The sequence below is a fragment of the Cydia strobilella genome, chromosome 14, assembly GCF_947568885.1.
Source record: "Cydia strobilella chromosome 14, ilCydStro3.1, whole genome shotgun sequence".
In the NCBI taxonomy this organism is placed as follows: Eukaryota; Metazoa; Arthropoda; class Insecta; order Lepidoptera; family Tortricidae; genus Cydia; species Cydia strobilella.
In genome coordinates, this window is record NC_086054.1 from 2,998,521 (window position 1) to 3,025,036 (window position 26,516).

At 39.1% G+C, this 26,516-nt stretch overlaps 1 protein-coding gene across 1 annotated transcript; it reads right to left on the bottom strand.

Annotated features, from left to right (window-relative positions):
• Positions 1-2,917: 2,917 nt before the first annotated feature.
• On the bottom strand, positions 2,918-26,119 carry LOC134747411 (uncharacterized). Its single transcript, XM_063682035.1, has 3 exons — positions 26,063-26,119; positions 3,736-3,975; positions 2,918-3,451 (listed from the first exon to the last, which is right to left on the bottom strand). Exons 1-3 carry the CDS (start codon positions 26,117-26,119, stop codon positions 2,918-2,920), a joined length of 831 nt encoding a protein of 276 aa, XP_063538105.1.
• Between the last annotated feature and the right edge of the window lie 397 nt (positions 26,120-26,516).

Below are 26,516 nucleotides of genomic sequence, written 5' to 3' on the forward strand. Positions count from 1 at the left end.
AAACTAATCTTAAAATAAATAACTAAAAACTATTCCCCTGCGGCATGGTGCCGTAGATGCTGGCAGCATTTCCTCGCTGTATCGCAATGCTTATTCTTTGTGCGAGGAAGCTGCCAGCTCTACGATCACCGGTGGCGTCTACTATTCTTTTGGACGGTTCCTTGAATAGAGTAGACGCGTTCGGACCCCACGGACCAAGGGTCTCGACGCCAAAAGGTACGAAATCGTATTCGGTGCCAAGACCCCTATATTTGGTATTTTTTAATCTTTCAGTCGCCTCTGCCGCCGCGCCGGCTAGGAGTTGTATATACAGAAATTTACAATCGGAACTCCGTAAGCGCGATGTAGAACGTGCTAACGCCACCTGTTAGAATATTGTGGCACGACGTCGGCAGTGACAGAGGAGATGCCACAAAGCATCAATACAAGAAAGTTTATCACGGACTAAAATTAATTTTAATAAAATTCGAAAAATTCATTGAGATGTTTACCATATTCTTCCGTAACAATTTCAAAGTTCATACTGATTCCATATAGTAACGTATTGGTTGTTATGGGTGGTGGGCTGGTGGGGCATATTTTATACAAATTTGTTCATTTATTAGATTTCTAGCTTCAATCTCACGTTCTGATATAAGTAAGAACGAAAAATAATTACCTATACTTAGAGTATTCCATATGTATCTATGAATTGGTATTGTATTTTCCGAATGCTCCATAGGTACGGACGTACCGACAACCAGATACACCTCTGCATATTCATGTCGCAGCGACAATCAAAAGCCTTTTTCCATTGTTTTCTGCTATAGTTTAGGTGTCGGGACACATGGTCGGAAAAATCGGGAGATTCCGGCGGTTTTCTGTTACATTCATGGTGTGATTCCAATTCTTGTCTTTCCTCGTGTTTCGTTAAATGTACCTACCTTTATAGTACCAGGTGGATTAGAACTACCTCGGTGCATCAGATAAATGTTAATGAAACTTGAAGGAGAATACGCTTTAATACGAACAATATAATATTATGACACACAGTATTTATTAGTAAGTTATGTCACGTTACGTCCTCCTCCACGTATATAAAGGAGTACGTAATCGAGCAGGGAGTATGAAAGGGTAAAAGAAGGTAGAAGAGAAAGTGAAAAAAGGTAGAAGTAAAGGTGTACTTCACTTACTTCACTGGCTCAGTGACCCAAAAAGGATCTTGGCCTCCGACACAAGAGAGCGCCACTCTGCCCTACTCTGCGCCACTTCACGCCGGTTGGGTATTCCGAGGGCGGACAGGTCTTTTAGGGCTTCGTCACTCCAGCGGTATCTGGGACGCCCAGACGGACGCTTTCCGCCCGGATGCCCCACATACGCTCTTCTCACAGCACGATCCTCTCCCATCCTCTCCAGGTGACCAAGCCAGCGGAGTCGTGTGGCTTTGATTTCGCCAATTATATTAGGCACCGCAACCAGCTCCTCTAGCTCCCTATTATTCCTGCGCCTCCAAGTTCCATCTTCTCTGATAGGCCCCAGAATCTTTCGCCAGATTTTCCTCTCCGCCACTAAGAGCTTGTTCTCTTCTTTCTGAGTCAGCGTCCAAGCTTCACATCCGTACATCCAAACTGGCCTAATTACAGTCTTGTAGACTTGAATTTTGGTCGGTCTGTGGCGTCCCCACTAGCTGCCACTGTCGAGGTCATCTAACAGATGGCGTTAGGGAGCTAGAACGCAATTAGCTAGAAACCTACATCGCGCTTACGGAGTTTCAAATGTCACTTACTATATATACTCCTTCTGACTCACTCTCAGTGGACTTCGGTCCCCAGACATAACACCCGCCTGGAGAGAGTACTCTCTATTGGCCCTCTCTCTACACATACCACAGGTCTACTGATCAGCTTGGACACTAAAACTCGATGGAGCGCTGCCGAGCATCTTAGGGCGTTTTGGATTCGCAAATCTATCTCTTCCTCCCTTCGGTTGGTATCAGTTACTGTGCAACCAAGGTACCTAAAATGATCTACACCTTTGTAGGTGCTTGCTCCGACTACTAGGTCTTCTCTTTTCACCCTGGTGTTCTTGTACCTTTTCATTTGGAGATATTCTGTTTTCTGGTGGTTGATTCTGAGACCTATCTTTTCCCCTTCCTGCTCCACAATTCTAGCCATGGCTTCCAGGTCCCTTTTGTTTTGAGAGGAGCGACAACCCGAAGAGTGGAACACGGGAGTGATATGTCCCATTCACAAGAAAGGTTCCAGGAAAAAGTGTAACAACTATAGGGGTATTGCGCTGCTGCCAACAGCATATAAAGTCCTCTCGTATGTCTTATTGGGTCGACTTCAGCCTTATGCCGAAAGTATAGTCGGTGACTACCAGTGTGGTTTCCGCCAGAACCGCAGCACTGTGGATCAGATTTTCCTGTTGAAACAGCTGATGGAAAAGAAATGGGAGTACGCACAAAATATCCACATGCTATTTGTTGATTTTGCCAAAGCATACGACAGTGTTGACAGAGAGACACTGTATAAGATTTTGCGGTACTTCAAAGTGCCAGAAAAATTGGTGTCAATGATTACTGTCGCTACCAAAGTGAGCAAGATGAGGGTAAGAGCTTGCGGAGAGCTGACGGCCGAATTTGAAGTTGTCACTGGCCTGAAGCAGGGAGATGCCCTTTCGCCAATACTGTACATTTAAAATGATGTGGTCTAAAAATATAGCCGACAACAACACATTGTTGTACCTCGCCCAACCTAAAAACCACTGTATACTTATAATGTGAGCGCACGTTCCTATAATTCTGTTTCCTGTCCGACAGGAGCAGGTAGTGGTTTAATATAGCGCGCCTCCCTTGCTCTCCGTTGTTCACTAAAATATATGAGTAGTGGATTTTGTTTCCCGTCAGCCGAGACCTTATTCGTCCTCGCCTCTATATTTATGCCAGGCTCGGAATGGCAGTTTCGCAAATCTCAATTTGGTACACCCCATTCCGAACCTGTTCGCTTAGGTATGAGCGCGCGAGCTTAATTTGGTACGTGCCCAGCGCTATGAGGACTAATTCGTCAATAGTGAGCCTGGGAAATCTAGTTACTTCGACGACCTCTGCGTCTGTCATATTTCTAAACGCTGCTCTTTGTCTATTTATATTGTGTTGAACAACATAATTTCCTAGCAAGTTAGGTATTTCCCGTCTTTCATTTATAATTTCTATAATCTGATTGGCATAAGGTGAATCACCTAAAGGCTCTTTGAAAACGTTTGTGAGCGCTGCTGCAATACGTACGTCATTGAAGGTATCTGACAGGGCTCTATTACAGTATACCTGTCTGAGTAGTTTGAAGTATCTTTTGAGCCGGCCGTTTATCACCTCAACAACCCACCTGACAATAGTGACTAGACGGGATTTGTTGGCGTCTTCGGTGCTTAATGGTGTCCAAACCATGAATTGGAGGAAATAGAAATTAATGTTCTAAAAAATAAAATAAACATAAAAAATATTTTATTTAAATTTAATAAATAAAAAATATAAAATAGAAATTTAAATTATTTCAAAAAGAATTCAAGTTCTTTATGGTATATTTTAGTGTATGATGCACAATAATTTTTGATATTATTCTCGTGGGGGAGTTTAGTTGTTACGCGAGGCATGCGGTATGTGCATCATACCGCATGCCTCGATGTCGGGGATCGAATTTCTAAACCCCCTATCTACTATGAATACATCACCGGCTTCCAGCACATAATTTATTGGACCACCAGATACGGTTTAATTAAGTTCCGGAATTTATGTGGACTGTATGTTTTTTTTTGAAACAAGAAGTTTCCGCTTTTTTGTACATAAATATATGTTCCATCAAAAATAAGCACTGCTTTAGTACCTATGTCTCCGTATAAATGATTAGCTATAGCTAGATTTTTTTCTATTATTTGTTCCCTAGTTATGTGGTCCCAGCCCAAATGGTTCGGAACAAAATCACCAAGAAGGCACTCTGGCTAATTTCAATTTGCGTTCCAGAGATGGACGGCTCATGTTGAGCCTAGCGGCAAGTCTCAGATTGGGTTCACCCGTCCTCATTTTCATTAGGTATGCACCTAAAACGGTTTTTGGATGACGAAACCGTTCCATGAGAGAAGGTGTCTCCTGCAGCAAAATCTACTTAACCTACTTAAGTTGTGGTAGGGGTAGACCTACCACCGTAGTATAGAAGAGTTTTTTTTGCAGAGTTGTCCTACCGCTCTGAAATAAGAAAGAAAAAAGAAAAAGGTAGGGCACTTGCCTATTTAACCACCCTATAAAAATTAAAATATTTACAAGATGAAGTCACACACACACACACAATGGAAAATGGAAGCTAATGGAGGATGAAATGAGCTTGAAGAAGAAAAAGGGAGAACAGGCTGGGCGGGGCTGAGGTTAAACATACCTAAAAAAATAATTGTTAAAAAAAAGGTCTAGTTTGCTTTAAGAAAACAAGAGATGCCATATTGACTACGATGGTAACTATGGTAAGCAAATTTGGATAGTGAACTGAGTTGAAAATGAAGGTCGAAAAGTTAATAAGGATTTTCAGACATGAATATTGTCTATAATTTTGAATTTTGAGAAATGTGAAAGCTGGTAAGTTTGCAGTTGGGCGCCAAAACTGTCACGTTACGTCCTCCTCCACGTATATGAAGGAGTACGTATTAAGTGATTGTAATATAATGGCTGTATGGGCCAATTGATTACCTGATACTTCGACAGCGAAGAATTTTGCTGGAAGGCCGTATTATGGCTTGCTATCATCAAGCAATTATTTTGCGTTTGGGGAAAACTCTGCATTTGTTACATTTTTGTTCACGTTTCCGCATATCCCTGCGTCGCGCTCACAAAAAACAAGACAAATTGCGCTATTTGTTGGCGATTGTGCCGATACTGCTGCCGACGGAACAATGGAACAAAACCTGGATATATTAGACACGTCGCGAGTATCACGGGATTTGCACAAGTAACGTCAAGCGTTATTTAGGGTCTTTAAACATACAGTACACCGTACAGTACATTTTTGTTTTCTAGTTGGATACAGTACACAATCACACACTGACAATACACACAGTCTCACATTGGCAAATTCACCCTGTGCAAAATTGCAGAGAGTAAGAGCCAGAGGATATAAAAAAACATACAGTCGAATAATATTTTTTTGTAGTTGTACGTAGATGAAAACTAAACTTTTTTTTCTCATCATTTTTTCTATTGCTGAGATAGAAATCTGGTATCCTCAACGTTCCTGAATATACAAAGTTGCTTTAATACTAATCAACATTTATTCATTAACTTCAATGACAAACAATTCTTCGTGGTAAGTTATTAAACTTAAATGATCAATTTAAACTACCTACTAATAAAATCAACTTGAAAACAATTAACAATTCAAAATTAAATTATCGTTAAAATTATTTGGCACTTTGCAATCTGGTGCTCATTACAAGCGTACAAGGCGGTACTCAGAAAAAGGCGGCAAATTCAAAAATCTTACAGGTTTCACACTGCTAGCACGCTAAATACTAGTGAATACATGCTGTGATATTTTAACTTTACGAGACAGCAGTTACCTATAATTTACTTATCTATCGATTGTACTGGTATTCGGCGTACTATCAGCGTGGCACTTGTAAAATTTGAATTTGCCGCTTTTTTCTTGTAAGCAGCTGACTATGAAACATGTACTTATGCTTTAACTCTTTAATACTTTTTCCCACAACCAAAATGAACAATGATATTCCCAATAAGCCCTGGTATTGGTCGATACGTCATGTTTAAGCGTTTTAAGATCATAGTTTACTTTGACGTCCGAAAGTACAGTAACCACATTTTGTCTTGCATCGCTGAATATGGCTCAACGAGTAAGTGATCTTTGTCACTGCCACCGCTAGATTCAATCAAATCACTTTCTTCTTATTCCCTAATATTAACTTAGAGATCTTTCTTAGTCTGCTTTTTTTGCAGTAATATGCTTTCTAATAATCACGCCATTTCTGTCTTTATTTTTGCTGTTCATCTGTACTTTTATCTTTTAAAAATACGACACGCTTGACTCATGCCATATTCGGCTAGCTCTTCTTTTGGCTTCTAAAATGTCTTCCCTAGTTTTATTTCGCTATTTTGCTGTTTCCATAGCCTACAACATACATACTTATTATGCAAGTTAAGAGGCCGTAGTCGATTTTGGAGCAAAATTTTTAAATTGATAGATTTAGTCGTTGAAATTATACACGTTTTGTTACGTAATATCTAAATAACAAGTATTGGTTTCTATTAGCACGTTTTCTCATCTTGCCTTTTAATAATGAGGTCGCGAGCGTCCGTCACCGGTAATATATGAAGAGAAGGGGCAGTTTTTAAAAATTCATGAAAAAATTATGGTGGTAAATTATACAAATTGATGTATAAGAATAGTTTCAGCAAATGTTGTAGATTGTTCAAGTATCCAAATTACGTTGAAATTAAGTCGATTTTTAGAGAAATTGTAACTTGTTTTGAAGTAATTTCTGGAGAAAATTGAATTCGTTTAACTTTCATTTTCTCGAACTCTAAGTCATATAACAAAAATGTAATCTGATAAAGGTCAAGTACAGAATATGTGTAATACAAATTTACCATTTTTAGCAGTCCAAACTTTACGAAATTTACAAATAAGAGCGACAAAAACAGTGCTTTACGCGCGTTTACCTAAACGTCCTTCAGAAAACTAATCATTACTAATTTAGTGAGTCTGTTTTCAAAAAATTGATCTGATAAAAGGCAAGATAAGAAAACGTGCTAATAGAAAGCAGTTCTTGTTATTTCAATTTGGTAACAAAAGGTGTACAATTTCATCGACGAAATCTATCAATTTTACATTTTTGCGACTAAAATCGACACCGGCCTCTTAAATTTTAAAAATCTAAAATTGTATACCTATACATGTAACTTAAAAGAAAAGTATGAGAAGTACAATATTTTTTTCAGAATTGATTTTAGAGACCAATATTTTCGCCACGCTCTTAATCCTGTAGTCTACTTCCTTGTCGAGTCTGTTTTTGAAGGAAGCTAGTTGTTCCAGGTATGTGAAGTCTTCAACATATTTCATATTGTTTCTACCATGCTTTATTGGTATTTTATCTCCATTAGTAATGATTTTGCATTTTTCATGTTCATTGCTAAACCTGCTTCCTTGCATGCTGTGTCAAATTCTGAAATCATTTCTTCTAGTATTTTTGGTTTTTCGGCAACAATTATGACGTCATCCGCAAACCTTAGGTTATTTATATATGTACTTCCCATTAATATTTATTCCCTTGTTTTCCCATTCCAGTACTCTAAATATGGCCTCCAGGCATATTAACCACAAATGCGGCGCTTTCACGCGTGTGTAAATCTCTAGATCATCAGCTTTTTTTCATAGAGCTTGGAAGTAACGGCCACTTATTTTAGCTCTTTCAAATATTGCTTTGAAGGCATTCATCGCAGAAATCTCAAAATCTTCTTTATCAACAACAACAACAGCAGTTTCTTGCTTACGTTATTTCCGTCTTATTGAGGAAAACATGTTCCTCAGACATCGTTTGTTGTATATTGATACTTTTGTCCCAGTTTGTCCCAGCCTCCACCGCGTTCGCCGTCACGTAATCTATAAAAAAAAATGCCATAAAATTCAATGTTATTATTCAACGATTCGAAGAATTTATTTGCACAGAATACCAAGATTCTTAACCTAAAAATTTCAGCATGGCCATGCTACCAACTGACAACAGCCTGTGCGACTTCATTGTTGTTTTGATCAGTTGACACTAGATCCTTTAGTTTGACAATATTATACAAATAATATTGTCTTCGGTTACCGCGATAGTTACTCATGAAATAAAACTATGAAAACGTGACCCGTTGACCACGAACGCTGTAAAGAGTTCGAAACGTCGGGATGTATTATAAATTCAATATACGCGATATAATCCGTTTTCATAGTTTTATTTCACAATATTATACAAATGTTTTCCGGGCGATGGCTTCATAGCACCGGAAAAAGCCGTCGTTCTGTGTCACAAAATCAGCATAATATTATTCTCTTTTTCCGCGACATTAATGTTTCCCAATTACTCTTTTACGTTAGAGTTTCCGTCGCCCAGACAGTTCAAATTGTCCTTAAAAATGACAGATGATACAATTGTAAAGTAGCTGTTCCTGATCCGCTAGCATACTGTAAAATCTTATCTGCAATACTATTGGATTCCGCCGAGAGTGTCCTACCATTTGCAGGCAAAGATTTTCTTGGAAATGTGTACATTCACATATAGGCATTCGTGACAGAGCCGTTTCAAATAACCAACAAAGGGTCCTTCTTGCTGGGTTAGCATAACTAGCTAATTGGTGGGATAAGTCTACGGCCGATTCATGCCGGCGATTTATAGTCGGCGATCAGCGTAATTGGCTTCATAGTTTATTTTTATTTAGGTCTCTTTTACTCTTCATTGTTACAAACCCAACGGGAGGTATGGTCGACCAAGCCAAAACATCACGCTTTTCCTTCCATTTGAGTATCAGAATGTCATCCACATTTTCCAAGGCTACCATTTCTCCTTTATTGAGTTTCTCTTGAGTTACTTTCATACATACTGGAAAATCCGGACGATCAAGTACTGGTGGCAAACATCACTATCATCAACCAACAGAAACAGAGTAATGTTTCCAAAAGGCAAATGGGAAAATAAGGACTTAAGCTGCCCTACATCTGATTTTTTTAAATAGTGTGCAGCCAATCATAATCATTTAGGTAATCAGTTGTAATAAAATGGCAATCCTACGTATTCTTCTGAAATTGATGAAGGTTCTCGTTCCCCCACTTTTCGAAATTGTTTCTTAATGCCTTAATGTACAAGGCCGAGTGTATCTACCAATATGAACCGCAGCAGCCCCTTTGTGGCCCATCAGGCGAAAACTGATAGGTTACGACCTAGTTTATTATCGGGAGGTACGCGTCTCGGTACTACACTACCAGCAGAGCTTTGCTTGAACGATCATCAAACGTGGTTCGATACAATTTGATTACAGACATGACAGTATATACCGTCATTTGCTTACTGCTTTTATCACCCTCTAAACCTCATAATAAGCCAACCAACTCGAAATGAGCATGCTCATTATTAGCAATGTTTAGACACACATGCTACTAAGTAGCAATTGCTCAATAGTGGCATGCTTTCGTGCTAGTAATCAGCATGTGTAACAGTAGCTTTAGGTACTGTTTTAATCTATAAATGAAACGGAATTTCAATTATAGATACAATTCATCAAGCCAGCAATCCTAAGGGACACATCAATTACCTCAAAGCTACTAGAAAAAGTTTGAAAATTGTTTTACCCGATAATGATGTATTACCAGATCAATTTCCACTGCAGCGGCCATTCATCTTACAAATGTGACATATCAACAAATATTCTACGGAGTCCATATATCTTGTGTATTGGACATTATTTATGATCTTTGCGACGCGAGAACCTATTTTAGACAAGGATTTAGGGTTTGGAGATTGTCGGCAGAATAAGTACTATAATAATATTACAATATTTATGTAACACTACGAGTAGGTATATAGACTTTCATCACCTCGTAGTCGTTTAGGCCATAGCGACTGCGTTCTGCCGCTGATAGCGTCGCTAAGGAGTATCTACTTGGCCAATGCGATTTAAACGCAACAGAGCCCGGTGCTTCCCAAGTGCCTAAGTCAGTGTGTCGTCGTTATCATCAAACCAGGGCTCACGTCTACATTTAAATATCCTGAGAGGCGACGTCAACCAGTCTGGACGGAACTGAATTCCAGTTATTTATAGGGTCACCATCACTTTCATAATTTAAAGTCTGGATGGCATCCGTGACCGCCACTCCCTGAGATCTACGAGTGGAGACGCAGTCTTAACTTAGTAATGACTAGCCTACGGACTATGAAGTGATAACGTAATCTATAATAATAGTATGAAAATTGGTTGTACTGAAAATATTTCTAGTTTGTAAATATTCCTTGTTTAACAATCATCTGTCACAGTGGCTAACTCTCGCAGAGCAGTATCTTGGGTGTTTGGGTTGCGGTCTCAGCATGGAGGTTTGGATGTGCGTGTGTGTGGTGTGTGTTTTTGTGTGTAAAGAACTATTTTGTATATTTTTAACAAAATTTTAGACCCAATAGTTTCGGAGATAAAGGGGGGAACGGTCATTTTTTGTCTATTTTCTTGAATAACTTCTAAACTGTTTATCCTAAAATTATAAAAAATATATATTTGAGATTCTCACAATGAGCTATTTCATTTGATATGTAACACAGTGATAGCTAACGGGGTGGACTGTATGACGAGATGGGATGATGGAAACAAGTATTATAAAGTTATACCTTTAATTAAATATAAACCACAAAATACGGCACAATATTTATAGGTGACAAGGCAGACAGACATATAACAAAGCACCTGACATACCAGAATGAACAGTACTAATATTTTACGAAATAACATGTTCGAAAGAGGTCACATGCCAGCCAGTCGCCAACACACAGTATAGGTAGAAAAACTTTATTTTTTAATTTTGTCATGAGGCCAAAAACTGACAGAGAACTGTTAGTGTGTGGCCTTTTGCGGTTAACTGACAGGCTGATATCGTCCGGCGGACTGATAGTCAGTGGGCCCCTTAAGAAGTAAGAAGCTCTATTTACTGAATCTCTCTGACGGTGATGAATTGAATCCAAAGATACTTTAAATATATACACTTAAGAAGAAATTGGACAACCGCCCCGTAGTTTCTATACAAACCTAGTTCCCATTTTCCTCTTTGAATATTGATATTATGGAATTTATTTGTATATAATTAGATGTAGAGAAAACTATATTCTTAATAATCTTGAGAGGAAAATGGGGACGATATTTGTATGGCGAACCGGTCATCTCCTTTCTTCTTAATAGCTTAATATTATATGCTTTGGCACATTATTATACTTATTTGTTATACACAATACACGCATTGTATATCTTACCTTAAACAGACAGCCAGACGGTGTTTGCTGGATATTGGTTCCTGAAATCTAGTTATTTGTTTGACCAAACGGTGTTTAATCCTGTCGTGAATGGCTTCGAAAGAGTCTTGGATCATATGAAAATAATCAAACAAATTGTCGTCGTCCAAAGCTCTTTACATAACGTCGAGTATTCTCCTTTTTCCAAACGTGTTCGCCAAAGTGGATGTACCCCCTATTGCCTGCTTGAGGAGCCCGCAGCAGCCTCTTCATCGGCCATTACGGCAGCAAGGGCCAAAATTTTAATTTTATTCGGCCTTTCCATTTTTTCTCCTAGTGTCACTATCAGCAAACAATTATTTGTGACATTTGTCATAAACAGTCCGTTGCTCGGATATACAACTAGTGTCGGGTGGCCCTGACGCCCCGACCCTGGAACGGCCCGGCGACGGTGGCGCACCGCGCTCCTGATAGGCCCTGTGTCGGCTCGCTCCGGCCCGCCCCGGTCCGGCCATGGCCCGCTCTAACGTGAGTCATCCTTAATGGGGGCAATCAACATTGGCTGCCTGCGGTTGTTCTCACCGCGGCTACAGTTAGTTTTATAGCTACCAAGGTTAGACCTGATATACTGGCACGCCGCTATTATGTAGACCGAAGGGAAGGAACACTTTGTTGCGAGCAAATAGTTCCTTAGCTGGGTGGTCGTAAGGTTTCCTAGATATTATCCGCAGCGCCCGCTTTTGTATTTTGAATACCCTGTCCCGACTCGCGGCCAAGCCCCAAAGGTCAACACCGCGCGTTAAAATCGAGTGGAAGTATCTTTTAGGCCTTTCTTAGGTTATCTGCCGATAGGGTGGGCGCGAGCCTGCACAGGGCAAAACACGCCGACGAAAGCGAATCGCACAACTGATCGATGTGGGGGGGACCAGGTAAATCCTTAGTTTGGTTTACTTGTGTGACTATTATATTATTTATTTTGATATTTAGCTGGGATATGTCAGTACGCCTTAACCTGAAGTGCACAATGTTTGTTTTGTCTACGGTGAGGAGCATTCCGTTTGCAGAAAACCACTTATCTATATCTATCATGGTTTGACTCAGTTTTGATACCAGATCATCAATATTTTCAGGGTGTACTATTAATGCATGTATCATCGGCATAAATAACATATTCTGGCTCAGATGACGCGGATGTAATATCGTTAATTAGCATGAGAAATAGGTTGTTTCCCATGCTCGAGCCCTGGGGTACCGCGCAGTCGCCTATTGGTTCTAGTAGGGACCTTACATTTTGGACGCAAGTACAAGCTACCATCAAAGCCATATAGGGATAGCTTTTTAAGGAGGAGGGAGTGGTCTACCATCTCGAACGCGCACTAAGAATAATACTTTCTTTAGTGGGATGGGGGAAACGATGTAGAATAGTTCTGCCACCTGAAACACAATAATTAGAAGGGAAAGATGGGGGAAAGGGGAATGGTGGGATTTATACCTTAAAAAAAATACTCGTCTCGTATAATTTGTCATAGAAATGATCACGACATACTCTCCTTCTTTTATATATACAACAGTTTTTATGTTGGTGGTCGTTCTACTACTGCCCAATCTTCGTGAATATTTCTATACTATATTTCGGCAAATAGTGCCACGTATGACTAAGTCCCGTCGTCAAAATAATTCCCTAACTTCCTCATATTATATGTGTGATGCTTGCCAATGTTGCAAAAATTATAATCCTAATTCCTTCTGAAAAATAGTCCGCAAGACCAGTCGTCGAACTGTTTTGGAATTTGACCTGTTTTGGAGTCCTTGGGGTTTTTTATTATAGGTAGGACTTTTTCTGTACTGGGGATGCGAAATAACTCACCGAAATATTTTTCACTGGTTCTGATTCTGGTTTACTCCTTATTGAGCGTCCACTGAACGGCCGCACTTTTGAATATTGTTGTAGTTGAATTATAGGGATCCTTTTTGGTTTTTTTTTTTAGAATAATAGTGGAGTCTTAGTAATAGGTTTAAGATTTGCTAGTCTAGTCCTTCCTTTACTTACATCCATGGTCTATTCTTTCTTTTTTTTGCCCAGGAACTCGGAATGCACATATGTACGTGTCCTATCCGTCGAAAGGCGACACCCAGCTCTAAATCTGTATCTTGCCAAAATATACCTTAGAATACATAATATCCATTTACTCCGTCAAAAATGATTATAGAGGTTTTTTACAATATCAATATAAAAGTAAGATCAAAATTACAAACTAAATTAAAAACTAAACTTAAAAATAAACCATAAATAGAAAATTTGCCCCAAATCACCGTCTATTGGCAGCGTGCCCAGAAGGCTGGCTGGTATTTATTGTTTTACTACATATTGTACGCACTAACATGGATATAGGTAGCATGTTATAATTTTTGTATATGGGTTCTGTTCTGTGCCTGAAATAAATATCTTCAATTTCAATTTTTAAACAAAAAACTCCCTAAAGTTACCATGTTCTCAGACTGTAAAGCTGCGTTAACTGAAATTTCAAATCGCAGTAACACCGCATAGCATAACATTCATAAATTATTATATAACGTCAAAAATTCAAGAAACACAAACAGAGTTCTATTGGATTAAAGCACACGCTGATGCAGCTGCCAAAGTCGCCGCAGCTATGCTTATCGCTCCTCACTATGCACAATCTCGTATTCTTCTCGTATCTAGTAATTACCACGTTGTTCGAATTGATTGGTAAGTAAAGAATGTGGAACAAATCTTTCCTTGGTACCAGCATGAACTATATATTTTACCGAGTGAACACATTGTAAGAAACACTTCCTCAGAATTTCGTACACGACACAAACATAGTCTCCATGCAAATCAATATGCGATAGTTCTGATACAGAAGGATCAAATAGCTCCCGAGGGTACTGCGAGTTATATGCTCTCGAAACTTGAACTGACCTATATTTCATTATATTATAAGCAACGGAGACCGGGAGAAAACGGATTTTACGTATGAGACTAGGGGTTGTATACCGCAAAAGAAAATGTTTAACATCTCGTCGATATTTTAATCCCCTGGGAATTATCGGCATATTAAAACACCATTGTGTTTTACATCAGATACTCGGCTTTACGTAGTTTTGTAAAGGCTCATTTAGAATTGTGTTACATTGCCGTATTTTATCGAATGAATGAATTTCTTGTATCTCAGGAATCGAGAATTTAGCGAAACTCGCTCGCGAGTTCTCGCGCCGGCTATCTGAGCCTCCTGATTCTGACTCTTGAATTATTTAGGATTAAATTGCATACAAATTAAAATATTTTTATTTTTACGACAGCAAAATAACTTGGTAAATTGTAATATTTGTAATATACGGGCATTTACGCATGGCTGCAGTAAATTAATATGAAAAAAGTTGCTCAGTATTGTATTATTAAACTAGGTATACTAGCGTTAAAAACCGAAACCTTAAAATTGAATAGCCAGTCTGGTTTTTAAAAATATTTTTTTTTTACATTACTTAATTGTTTACTTGATAAAAACTTCTGGTATTTTGGTAAAGTAATACTAAACTAAACTCAACAATAGATATTTCTCATCTCATCATCATCATTACCTTATCTAACGTTGGACTATCTCCGTTTATTTTTAATTAGCGGTTCTGGCAAGCGATTCTTAGTCTAATTAAAGGGAATATTACCGGCCACATGGTTTCATCAGGCCGTTATTGCTTCCCGCTGCAATTATGTTTTACAGCTTGTGCTTTTCAAACTTGAGGTCCTTTGCCAGCAGATTAACGTCTTTTAAATAAGTATTTAAAAAATCCAAAGAAGCAAAGTTCATTCCTCTCCTCCTCGCGTCGCGTCGTGTTAATTGAAAGCCGGTTTATTGCTGACTGGCGTTTATTGTCAAATCTTATTAAGTGCCAGTATAGTAATAAGTACAAAACCTTTTTTAAATCGTACCATGCAGTAATCTAGAATATTGATACAACTTAAATCCCATATTTTTTTAATCCTTTATCGCTTCCTACATTTGTCACGCGGAGGCTACGGCGATAGATGATAAAAGCGCGACTATCATAGGCCTGTAAGTAACCTAAGTTGATGATATACCGTTGAAAATGAATAGCTACTAATAAAAATATACTAGCAAATTTGTCAGTCACAATAATATAACATCTCTATAGGCTATCATATTGCCGGTTACTGTGACTAGGCAGGAATTGCAATATAAATCAAATTACTAGACTATACTTGCATATAAATTGCAACTAAAACCTTTAACAAGCGCTAAAACCACAACTGGAACCTTAGAAACGGATTTCACTAAACCGAAGTAAAACCCTCTTACAAAATGCATTTCTCCTTAAAATAATCGGTTCATCAGTTCTCTAGATGCCACAAAACAGACCCCTTAAAGTCAGAGGTAAACCATAAGTTTGCGTTAAGCCTCGGACCAATGGCTAGCGAAAATGTGGTTTGAAAGCACGCTTGGAGGTATCTATGAGAGAATACGAGCAAAATTGCATTCTACTTTAGCATTAAACCATTTAATGCTATTTCCTTTAACACATTTCCACAAATTAGAACGGTTATAATAAATAAATAAAAGAGCAAGAACGCTTCTTCAAGAACGGTTTATGTTCTATTTTATCTTTGTGAATGCCTCTCAACAGCTTTAAATATCTTTTGTCAAAGGCTATGTCCATTCGTCTTCTATTTCTTTTGGGCTTGACAAAAACTGCTCTCATTATTTTGCCGTCACAGTGAGCCGCTTCTCCCTTCATCATACACTGTAAAAATAAATAAATGTTGGGGGTTTTAGACAACTTTAAATTTATTCTGTGGTGCCATCCTTCCAAGCTATTGCTTCCACAGGCGTTAGATCATCTTCATCACTGGAATCACTAATTTTTTCACGATATTATAACTAAAAAACACTAGAAATTCTGATTTTTACGTGAGTCGGTGAGAAGAACAGTAAAACATTTGTTGACAATGTTGACATTTCTGTTCTGACGTATGAAATGTCAACGATGCGTTTTGAAATTGCATCGACTCAACTTGTGCGTTCAGAATTATAATTAACATCATTATAAAAAATCTAACGTTTCTTATGGAATTTTAAGGTTTATAAGACTTAAAATTATTAAATAAAGCTAAATTTGGTATTTTTTATTAGATTCTCAAACCATTTATTTAATGATAATTAATATCGAACGAACCATTATTATGAGCGTTTTACGTTTTGTTATCTGTCAAGCTACTTAAACACGCTCCATCCAAGGTCAAATTACTTTCCCCACTAGTGGATAAAATGCGTTTTTCCCCGCTTGTTTTAAAGGATAATAGACGGCTTTCCGAGCTAGTGAGGGGAAAAAGTTTATTTCCTTTTCGGCGTGTTATGATATTAACGTCCATTTTACCTTTTATGTATTAACAACGGAAAAACCGTAATTTCTTGCACAAATATTTCTGACATTGACAGCAATAAATTCAAAGCCACATTCTAATGCGTGATATTATTTTTAATAAATGGCAATGGTTCTAGGCCTGTACCAGCAACGCTGCTTCTGTCACTATCCCAATGTAGGTAATCTTTATTCGAGATCCCGTGCACGTTCGCCACTTTTTGACTAAGTTCCTAAAAACGCATTTATTTTATTTTATTTTTATTTTATTAATTTTATTATGTATGTTTAGTGCACTTTCGTCAGTAGTGACGAATCTGTACTCAAGTTTAATTTCTGTTTGTTTTTGACACTAGTGACCAAAACGAATATATAATAAATTCGGGTACATTTTCGTCTGCAACGAAAAATTTCTTTTAAAGTATTTTAGATAGATACTAGTAGGTGGTTTTTGTAATGAAACACTTTTAAAACTAATAAACATCACTTTTCATTAAATAAATTTATGGGTAAACATACTAAAAAGATTAACGCTCCACAACATTTGAAAGCATTAACGACACCTCACCTTCAACCCTATTTAACGCAAATCTTAGAAGGTCGGCGATCGTCTCTGCGTGGCTGGTGCTAAATTCCGTGGAATTGTTGGGCGACTCAATTACCTCGCTCCATTCTTCCTCACCAGCTGTGCAATGATGCGTGCACACACTTGTTCCACGTGATATTAAAAAATTAAGCCTACACAGGAAGTTTATCTTTGTTACGTTGGAAACTTCCCCGAAATCTTTTCGGGGGCATCCGGGAAATACACTGTCCCTTTCAATTTCTGGCGTCCGTAAAATACCATTTCGGTTAAAATTGATTTGTCCTGACATTTTTCACAATTATCGACTGTACTTCACTATACATCACTGTACTTCACTGTATATCACTGTGTACTTAACTGTACTTGACTGTAAATCACTTGCACTTTACTTATTTTTAAATTCAATTTCACAGTTGTACCAAATTTAAACTCATAACCTACTCATAACGGAACTGTAATAACTTTACCTAACTGTTTTCTTTGCATATAATGTTAACATTACAACTCTGTTAATTATTACAATAACCACCTTTACTAGAATCTACCGACCTGCTAAAGTACCTACTTTAACCTTTTCGCCGCCAATGGCTTGATATGAAGTCAGAGCATTTCGTACCCCACACCCACTACTTCATATCTAGTCACAAAATTCAAAATAAAAACAAAGTTGTCAGTTATTTTATTTACGTGCAATTTGGTCGTTCGCGTAAGTGGCACGCTTTTTATTTTTTGACGTGGCGGCGAAAAGGTTAAAATGAAATTTTTCGTTGCAGACGAAAATGTAGGTACCCAAATTTATTATATGTTCGTTTTGGTCACTAGTGTCAAAAACAAACAGAAATTAAACTTGAGTACAGATTCGTCACTACTGACGAAAGTGCACTAAACATACATAAATGCGTTTTTAGGAACTTAGTCAAAACGACACATTCCACATTCAACACTCGGATTTCTATCGAAGCAACCCAGAAATCGCCATTTCTAGGAAATAAAATACTGGCGAGACAATCTTAATTCCCTCATAAACCTAATTCTTTGTAGGCTGCCAATAAAATAACAATATCATTTCGTTGCAAACTAAAACTTATGTACACTGAACATGATTCAAATTTGTATACGTGTGAAAAATATAAGTACTTATGATATAAATTGTCGTATTGCTATAGCAGTAGGGATGAAAATACGAGCGCCCGACGCGTTGAGGTTATGTATAAGCCACAAATTATTATATGCGAATGTGACCATAATATATTATATTCAGCAAGTTTACTGCCGCTTGTTGTGGTCTAATTGTTGATATATTACGAGTAAATAACGTATGGCGACCTCCTAATAGATATATGTGGGTTTGTGCGTATCAATACACATGGAATGGTGTAGGCGTATTATTTGTCGATGTACAAGTACGACTTGCGTTTTTTTTATACTACGTCGGTGGCAAACAAGCATACGGGCCCGGTTGATTTTAAGCAGTCTCCGAAGCCTATTTGGTTTAAAATCATTTAACAAAGCTTCTTTGTTAGGTATAGCTTTATTATATGGAGATGAACTTAGCTCCTCTTATAACTGCTGTTAGCTGTCTTTGTATTGGACTTCATGCGCAAACCTACAATAAATATAGTTTTTACGAAAACGCCATGATTTCTTATAGTCGCTCGTCACTTATCCCTCACTCAACTGTGATTCGATTTACGATAATAGCGCTCCAATGTCCGGACGTCACTCACGGGGCAACTTAGCTCCGCTTATAGCCGGTATTTATTATTTTCTTCATTCACTCACCTACAATAAATATAATGTTTACCATTGACTTATATATTATGCAAAGGCGGGCACTAAGAATGGTGCCAGTTCATCGGTGTCATTTTGGGTGTCACGCGCGAATTTGAGCCAATCGTGCAGTCTAAAGCAACTAGTTGCGACCAGTCGCGCGTCTGATGCGAACTTATCCACCAATCGCGTTGTAGCATTCCACTCAGGCACACCAAACGAGAATGTTCGGTCGAAATGATATCTTTACTTTTGAAATCATTGGTTTTTACGAAAAAACCATGACTTTTAGTACTTGTGATTCGATACAACTGTGATTCGATTTACGATAATAGCGCTCGAATGTCCGGACATCACTCACGCAGCATCTTAAACCCGTTTAATAGTAACGTTTTGCCATGGTTTCGTCAACGTACTAGTATTAATTTAGTCAATAAAGGAATACATTACGATCAATGAAAGTCGTCAGTGTATATTATGTTTAAATGTTTGGTTGTATTTCCGGACCGATACGACCTTTGAAGGACCTTAAAGAAACATACCTTAAACCTACCTTAAATGCCGGCAACGCACTTACAACCCCAATGGCAATGCTTACTCCATCCGTCCGTCTCTGTTGTCCGTCTGTCAGTATCTGTCTGTCACCAGGCTGTATCTCTTGAACCGTGATAGCCCTTTATCTTATTTAGAAAACAAAGTCTTGCGATTTGTTTGGACGTTAGACTGAGTACATAAAAATAGAGCCTATTTTGGTCTTAGGTTAGGTCTTTTTAGGGTTCCGTACTCAAAAGGGTAAAAACGGGACCCTATTACTAAGACTCCGCTGTCCGTCTGTCCGTCCGTCTGTCTGTCACCAGACTGTATCTCATGAACCGTGATAGCTAGACAGTTGAAAATTTCACAGATGATGTATTTCTGTTGCCGCTACAACAACAAATACTAAAAAGTACGGAACCCTCGGTGGGCGAGTCCGACTTGCACTTGTCCGGTTTTTGACAGCTTTTGCTAGAAAGGGACTTCCACTTGTATTAAAAGTTACAAGCTTTTGAGAAACGTGCCCCTGGTGTCGTAATGTAGCACCAGATGTACTGTAAAAAAAATATGTTGTGCTGTTTTGCTCAAAATGTATTTAAATATTAAGCTCACATCTGACTTATTTAGAGACGGGCATACCTAAATAACTGACGGTGTAATATATACGATCACTCTGGATTCTAGAAACATATTTCTACATAGCAAAGCATATTCTGTACCAAAATCTTGTGATTTAAGAAATAAGTAGGTACGAAATCTTAAACCTAACTTCATTTTGATTAACAACGAGAAAACTCGTTAAGATAATAAAATTTGCGTATTAATTATTCAAACGAAGTTTTATCGAAACAGTAAAGTAGTTTACTGAGATAATTCGAGTTGTCGGAGGGCTATTTAGAGGGAGTATTCAATCTCAGAGGTCTTATTACTTAAGTAAAACGATACGTGAAAACACACGGGGAATAATATTTCGTTTACTACCTAAACTTAAAAAACAAAGCAAACAAAATTTGTACAACTGTGTCAACTGTACAGCTCACGTGATAGTAAGCGGTTACCGCACGAGCGAGCGGACCAGCTCAGTTCCCACTCCTAGACATAATTTGCAGTCACTGTGGCCGAAATCGGTCAGGAAGAGAAGAAGAGAAGACCTTAGCTTATGGAAACTTGTAAAAACTCCTTTAGCTTACGTACTTAGTACTTTAGTACTTGACGCTATTTTTTTTAACTTTAAATTCAAAGACATATAATATTTCGGTAGGTAGGGAAAACTCGCAATTTTTGATGACGCCTAATTCGGCGATACAAGTTATGAAGCATGACACCGAGGAAAGCTATTGAATTAGGGCCTTTTAAATTGGCCTCACGGCAAAGCCGCCGAAGCCGTGAAGCCGTGAGGTCCCATTTAAAAGTCCCTAATTCACTAGTTTTCCTGGGTGTCATGCTTCAAAACTTATCACCGAATTAGGCGTGATCACCAAATAATGCGAGTTTACCCTATGTCATACACATGCATGCTTGGCTCATATATGGCGCATGTTTAGCACAGGCTATGGTTTATAGGTTTTTTTTTTTTATAAGGTACATTTACAACTTGGAAAACAAACTCCCGTTCCCGTATTTTCCACCGCTGCCCCGAGCAACAAGGAGCGGTATAAGATTATAAAATTAGATATTATAATAATGTTACATATCTATTTCAAGAAACAAATTATGAAATTACTTATGCTCTATAATATTATTTAAAAATGATTAAATATATATTTATTAACATTAAACTTTTTTTTATTCTTACTGTCTTACATAATAAATTTGATCATTAATCATTACATATTAGACAAACATTAAAAATCAATTATTTAACATCAATTACAATTACCAATTTAGAATTAAAATTACATTAAATACAATCGATCAAAAGGTACATTAAAATAATCTATAAACTAAGTTAAAACAACAAAGCCACAACCTAGTCAAACAACTCGTCCCGCGCCCCTCCAGACGCAAAGGTGGCCATCACGCTCGCCGCGTTGCCGCGCTGAACCGCGATAGATAGCCTCTGCATCAGGAATGACCCGGAACGAGGGTCATGCCCTCTCTCCCTCAAACGCCGCCCCAATTCGCTCAAGAATATTTTGGCCTCGGCACACCAACACCTGGACGTCTCCACTGCTAACGGGACAAAAATATACCTATGAAGCAGCGCCGAGTACTTATCGCGCTTCCGAAGTGCCGCTAATTCCACCGCCGCTCCTGCCGTCCGGACAGTTCTGCCAATGTGCGAGGCGGCAAAAGTACTGACACACGTGGCATCCCAAAGCAGACACTTACTTACCCTTTTCCCATGGAATAAGTGTCAGCCCGTCAGGTCTTTTGCCATCGGACCGGCTTAGGCCTGGAGGTTCCAGCATGCACGGCACATTTGCAGACAAAAGTGCCCTCCTCACAATGTCATTTAAGGCATGGTGGCGTGGAAACCTCCCCACACACCGACAACAACTCAACGCATGATGACCATTACTCTAAACCATAGTGCTACAGATGCATATGTGAGGTTCGCAAACATCGCAGCCCAGGCGAAGAGCGGCAGCCACCCGCATAGAGTTGTTGTCAAGAAGGGTACCCATGTGTGGAGAGGGAAGTGCATGTAACCATGCCCCAGCCTCAGGCCTAGACACCGCCATAAGCCTAGCCTTGTCCGCAGCCACAGCGCCTTCAAGCAGGCCATCAAAAGCCCGCCTCACACCTGTCTCGTCCCACAACCTTTGACGGTCCAGTTTATCTGGCATCGGCGCGCTCAGGTTGAGAGCCCTCCGGGCCGCCACAGCGTCAGACGCAAAAAGAATTGTCGCCCTGTTACCATCCAAAGATAAAATTTTTGTGACCAGGCCCACAACCCTCTCTGACGATGCCAAGAAGGCCGGCAGACTGATATCCCGCGCCCGCCGTATGCCCAAACCACCATTCCGTATAGGCAAAGATGCCAAAGCCCACTGATCTGGATTGAGGGATACATTAAGCAACCGTTCCACCGACTCCTTCAACACACAATCGAAGGAGTCGATATGACCGGGGTGAAGATGGGGACTTGCCCCTCACATTATACTGTGGCTGTACAAAATGGTAATAATGCCAATGATCAGCTACGGCGCGGTGGTATGGTGGCCCCGCACCCAGCTAACTACAGTAATAGACAAACTAAATAAAACACAAAGACTAGCATGTGTGGCTGCAACGGGCTGCATGAGAACTACTCCGACTGCGGCTCTAGAAATAATGCTAGGACTCCTGCCACTACACATATACATACAGAAAGAAGCGGCTGCCACAGCTCTTCGTTTGAAAAATCTAAACCTATGGACATCTTTCAGCTCATCGCACAAGAAGATCTATGAAAATACGATCTTAAAACTGCCCATGCTGGAAGCGCCCATCGACAAAATACCAAAAACTATGATCTTCTGGAAAGATTACGCCATATCGTTAACAGAAGATCCGAAAGAAGGACTAAACCAAATAAACCTAAGAATATTCACAGATGGCTCAAAGACAAACGAAGGGACAGGATGTGGTGTCTTCTCAGAGGACCTGAACATACACATCACGAAGTCCCTTGGTGAACACAATACGGTATTCCAAGCTGAATGTTTAGGAATAATAGAAGCTTGCAATGCTATTACAAGACGACAAGTGAAACACGAAACCATACTAATACTGTCAGACAGTAAATCGGTACTACAAGCGCTATGCAGCGACAAACTTACTTCAGAGCTTATACTTGAATGTCATCGAAGCCTCACTGAAGTGAGCAAAGAAGGCAACAAAGTAACAGTACAATGGATAAAGGGGCATAGTGGATCAAGAGGAAACGATGCAGCGGATGAACTGGCCAGGAAAGGTTCAGAAACACCGGCATATGGACCCGAGCCAATCATGCCCCTACCAATATCCTACATACACAACCAGCTAGAACAACATCACAGACAACTGCACAACAAGTACTGGAATGAAATGAAGACATGCAGGCAAACCAAAGAAATTCTACCGGAACTGAACCACAAACTTACCAAAATATTACTGAAAACACCAAGAAGCCAACTACGTAAAATAGTAGGATTAATAACAGGACATAACACACTAAACAAACACCTACATATTATGGGTAAAACGGACAGCCCCATGTGCAGAGCGTGCATGGCAGAAGAAGAAACAACAAAACATATTCTCCTAGACTGTAAACAGGTAGAAGTATATAGGAGCAAATACCTAGGGAATCCATGCACACTAAAGGAAGCAACTAGCAACCTGAAGACCTTGCTAGGCTTCGTGGAGGAGCTGGGGTGGTTAGAGTAGCGCTACCTCGTTTCACGCAAAATAGGCACATTGGATGTCGAGTTGCGGAAAATGCCCAGCAAAACTAACTACTAACTAACTAACATGACCGGGGTGCCACCAGGCTGGTACAGTCCGCAAAAAATATATTATTTTAGGAACGGCAAAACATACCCGCAAAAGAACCAGAGCCACATGCGCCGGAAGATCCCTTAATTTTTCCTCAGCCATAAGCAGAAGCTGCCTTCTCTCTTCGAAAGCTTCAGGAATCGCCTCCTAACAAATTGGAGAGCCAAATAGAGCGAAAGACTGAGCTGATACCTCTTTGATTATAATTATTATTTATTCATTAAGTTTAATTACGTACAGTCTGGCAAAAAAGAGTAGAAATTAAAAAGTGGTAACACTGTAGCGTCGTCCCTTTCAAATCAATCTTAGAAAAACGGGACGACACTACAGTGTTGCCACTTTTTAATTTCTACTCTTTTTTGCCAGACTGTATTTTACAGAGCGATGTGTGAATAGAAGTTAGTTTTAAATGCTAATTGGATGTTTTGTATATATAGTATATACATATTTATCTGTAATATATACTAATACAAAAAATATTAAAACTAAACAATCGCCGCAAATATGCTGGTTAACCACATTGCGGCGTTTGTGGTAGAGACCCTAGGACAAAAAAACTACGTGCTACCTCGGGTGACCCTAGCTCGGCTGGCTCACTCCTAATAGGCATAGCCATATAAAAAGCTCGTTATGTAACTTCCAAATTACCGTTTGCGGATTTGAGTAACAGTAATTATGATTTGAAAGTGAGTTCAAAGTGAGGCTTTGATTATCTTAACGACGCGCTCGTGCGTGGCGATGGAACAGTGTCGCGAATTAGGACTGACTAATTAACGAGTTTTTGAAGATGTTATTCTCTTACAATAGTATTAAGATTTATTTAATCCAAGCCTTATTTCAAGCCGTATTGAGCTTACTGTGGGACTTAGTTAATTTGTCTAATAATTAGGGCATGCAAAGTCGGCAACGCGGAAGGTTTCAAATTTCCGAGAGTGGGCCAGGATTAGTCCCAGGAAATTTCATTATTACTAAATAATAATGTCATATATTAATTTATTTATATAAAGTCAGCTGAAGTTTGCAGACGTGTGTGTGACACATTTTTTTTATAAATTCAAAATAATGTTTAGGTAAATCGTTTTTTTTAACCCCTTATCATTTAATCTGTCACAGAATAAGTAATAGTATTATCATACAGAACGGCCACGCACCGCCCCGCCCCGATTCGAATTACCTTGCCCCGCGACAGCAGGCTGACGGACGTTTGCCGGCCGCTCAGTACTGTTTTTAAGCAACTTACTCACACAATGACGCATGACGCGTGTACAGACGTGCCATTCACACATAGAAACGCAAACTGATTTTTGATGTATAGCGTGTCCGCCCTGTATCTATGTCATACCCATAGGGGTAATTCTAGACAGCCATTCCATGGGTGTAACAAAGTTGACAACTTAGTAATATTGGTTTTGTTCAGGGGAATGTGGCAAAGACGGGCATATAAAATTGTTGGTTGGGAAGACCAACAACATGGAACTCTCGTACTTCGCTGACACAGTCAGAAAGGCAGAGCTTCGCTTCTTCTCATGTACCGACTTTCTGCAAGTAGAGTATGTATACAAACGCAAGTTGAATAGTAGCGACAAAGAGCATGTAGGCGGTCTTACCTGATAGACAGTCTTCTCCACTTTGAGACTTAGACTATATTACGGTCTCATTGCTAAGTCGTGTGAGATGTAGTCCCAACAGCATTCTATGAGAAATTGCTGATAGGTTTGATTGTCCGATCCTAAAGCACTGGACCGAGCAAATTAAAAGTGTAGCGCAATATACATATAGGTACCTATTGTATTAAATACTAACATTAGATTAAGATTTTGCTTGTATTGCTAACACTCTATGGATGCATTTGTTTGTCCGAAATAAATAAATTTTATTTATTTATTTAGCAAAATGAAATTACGAGTCCATCTTAGCCTTAAGTCGTTCAACTCCTTGACTTGAATAATATAATATCCATTTATTACGAACATTAGAGGCTGCAGATTAATGGATTAATCCACGATAATCCATACAATTTTGACGTTCTGAGACGGCAAATCCCTACCCAATTTGGTCAAATCTGGATTAACGTACCAATTCCAGTGTAGCTTCATGATAATAATAATTAGTTTTTAACCTACCTCGGATTTAGAAGGAGGTCTATCAATTTGGGATCTGTTTTTTTTTTAACTAAGCCAAATGCAACTACATTGTTGGTCATTGATATTAACAACTACCTTATTAACAACCCACAAAAATGCTTCGGCTGATAAGCGTCAACTTTCAGCTAGCTGCGCTAAACGAAATTGCCGCTAATAGTATACTCACCTCGGCCTGTGTCGGCTCAGATGACATGTTTGTCGACCTCGGCTTCGCCTCGGCCATTACTAAACTTGTGATATGACATTTCTTACTTTACTACCCTAGGTATGTAATACGGATCGTGTGACGGAGAAAACGTGTTTTCTCACCGCTAAACTAGGTGAGTGAAATATAGACCACCCCAACATTTCTAATAGTTCTAACCGCACCATATGTCTTGCGTGCCATTTAGACAAACGGGCTCGTATTTCAGCAACTTAAACTGTGTAAGCAGGTGTAAAATCCGGTTTTCAGCGGATGTGAAACGGCCTATGTACGTGGTATGGTCAAATCGCGCGATACGGAGCTGAAATGTGATATTTGGCCGCTTATTACACCGTAAAGAATGTCTGTTATTATGGCTTTTTTAGAAAAGGGTAAAAACGGGACCCTATTGCTAAGACTCCGCTGTCCGTCTGTC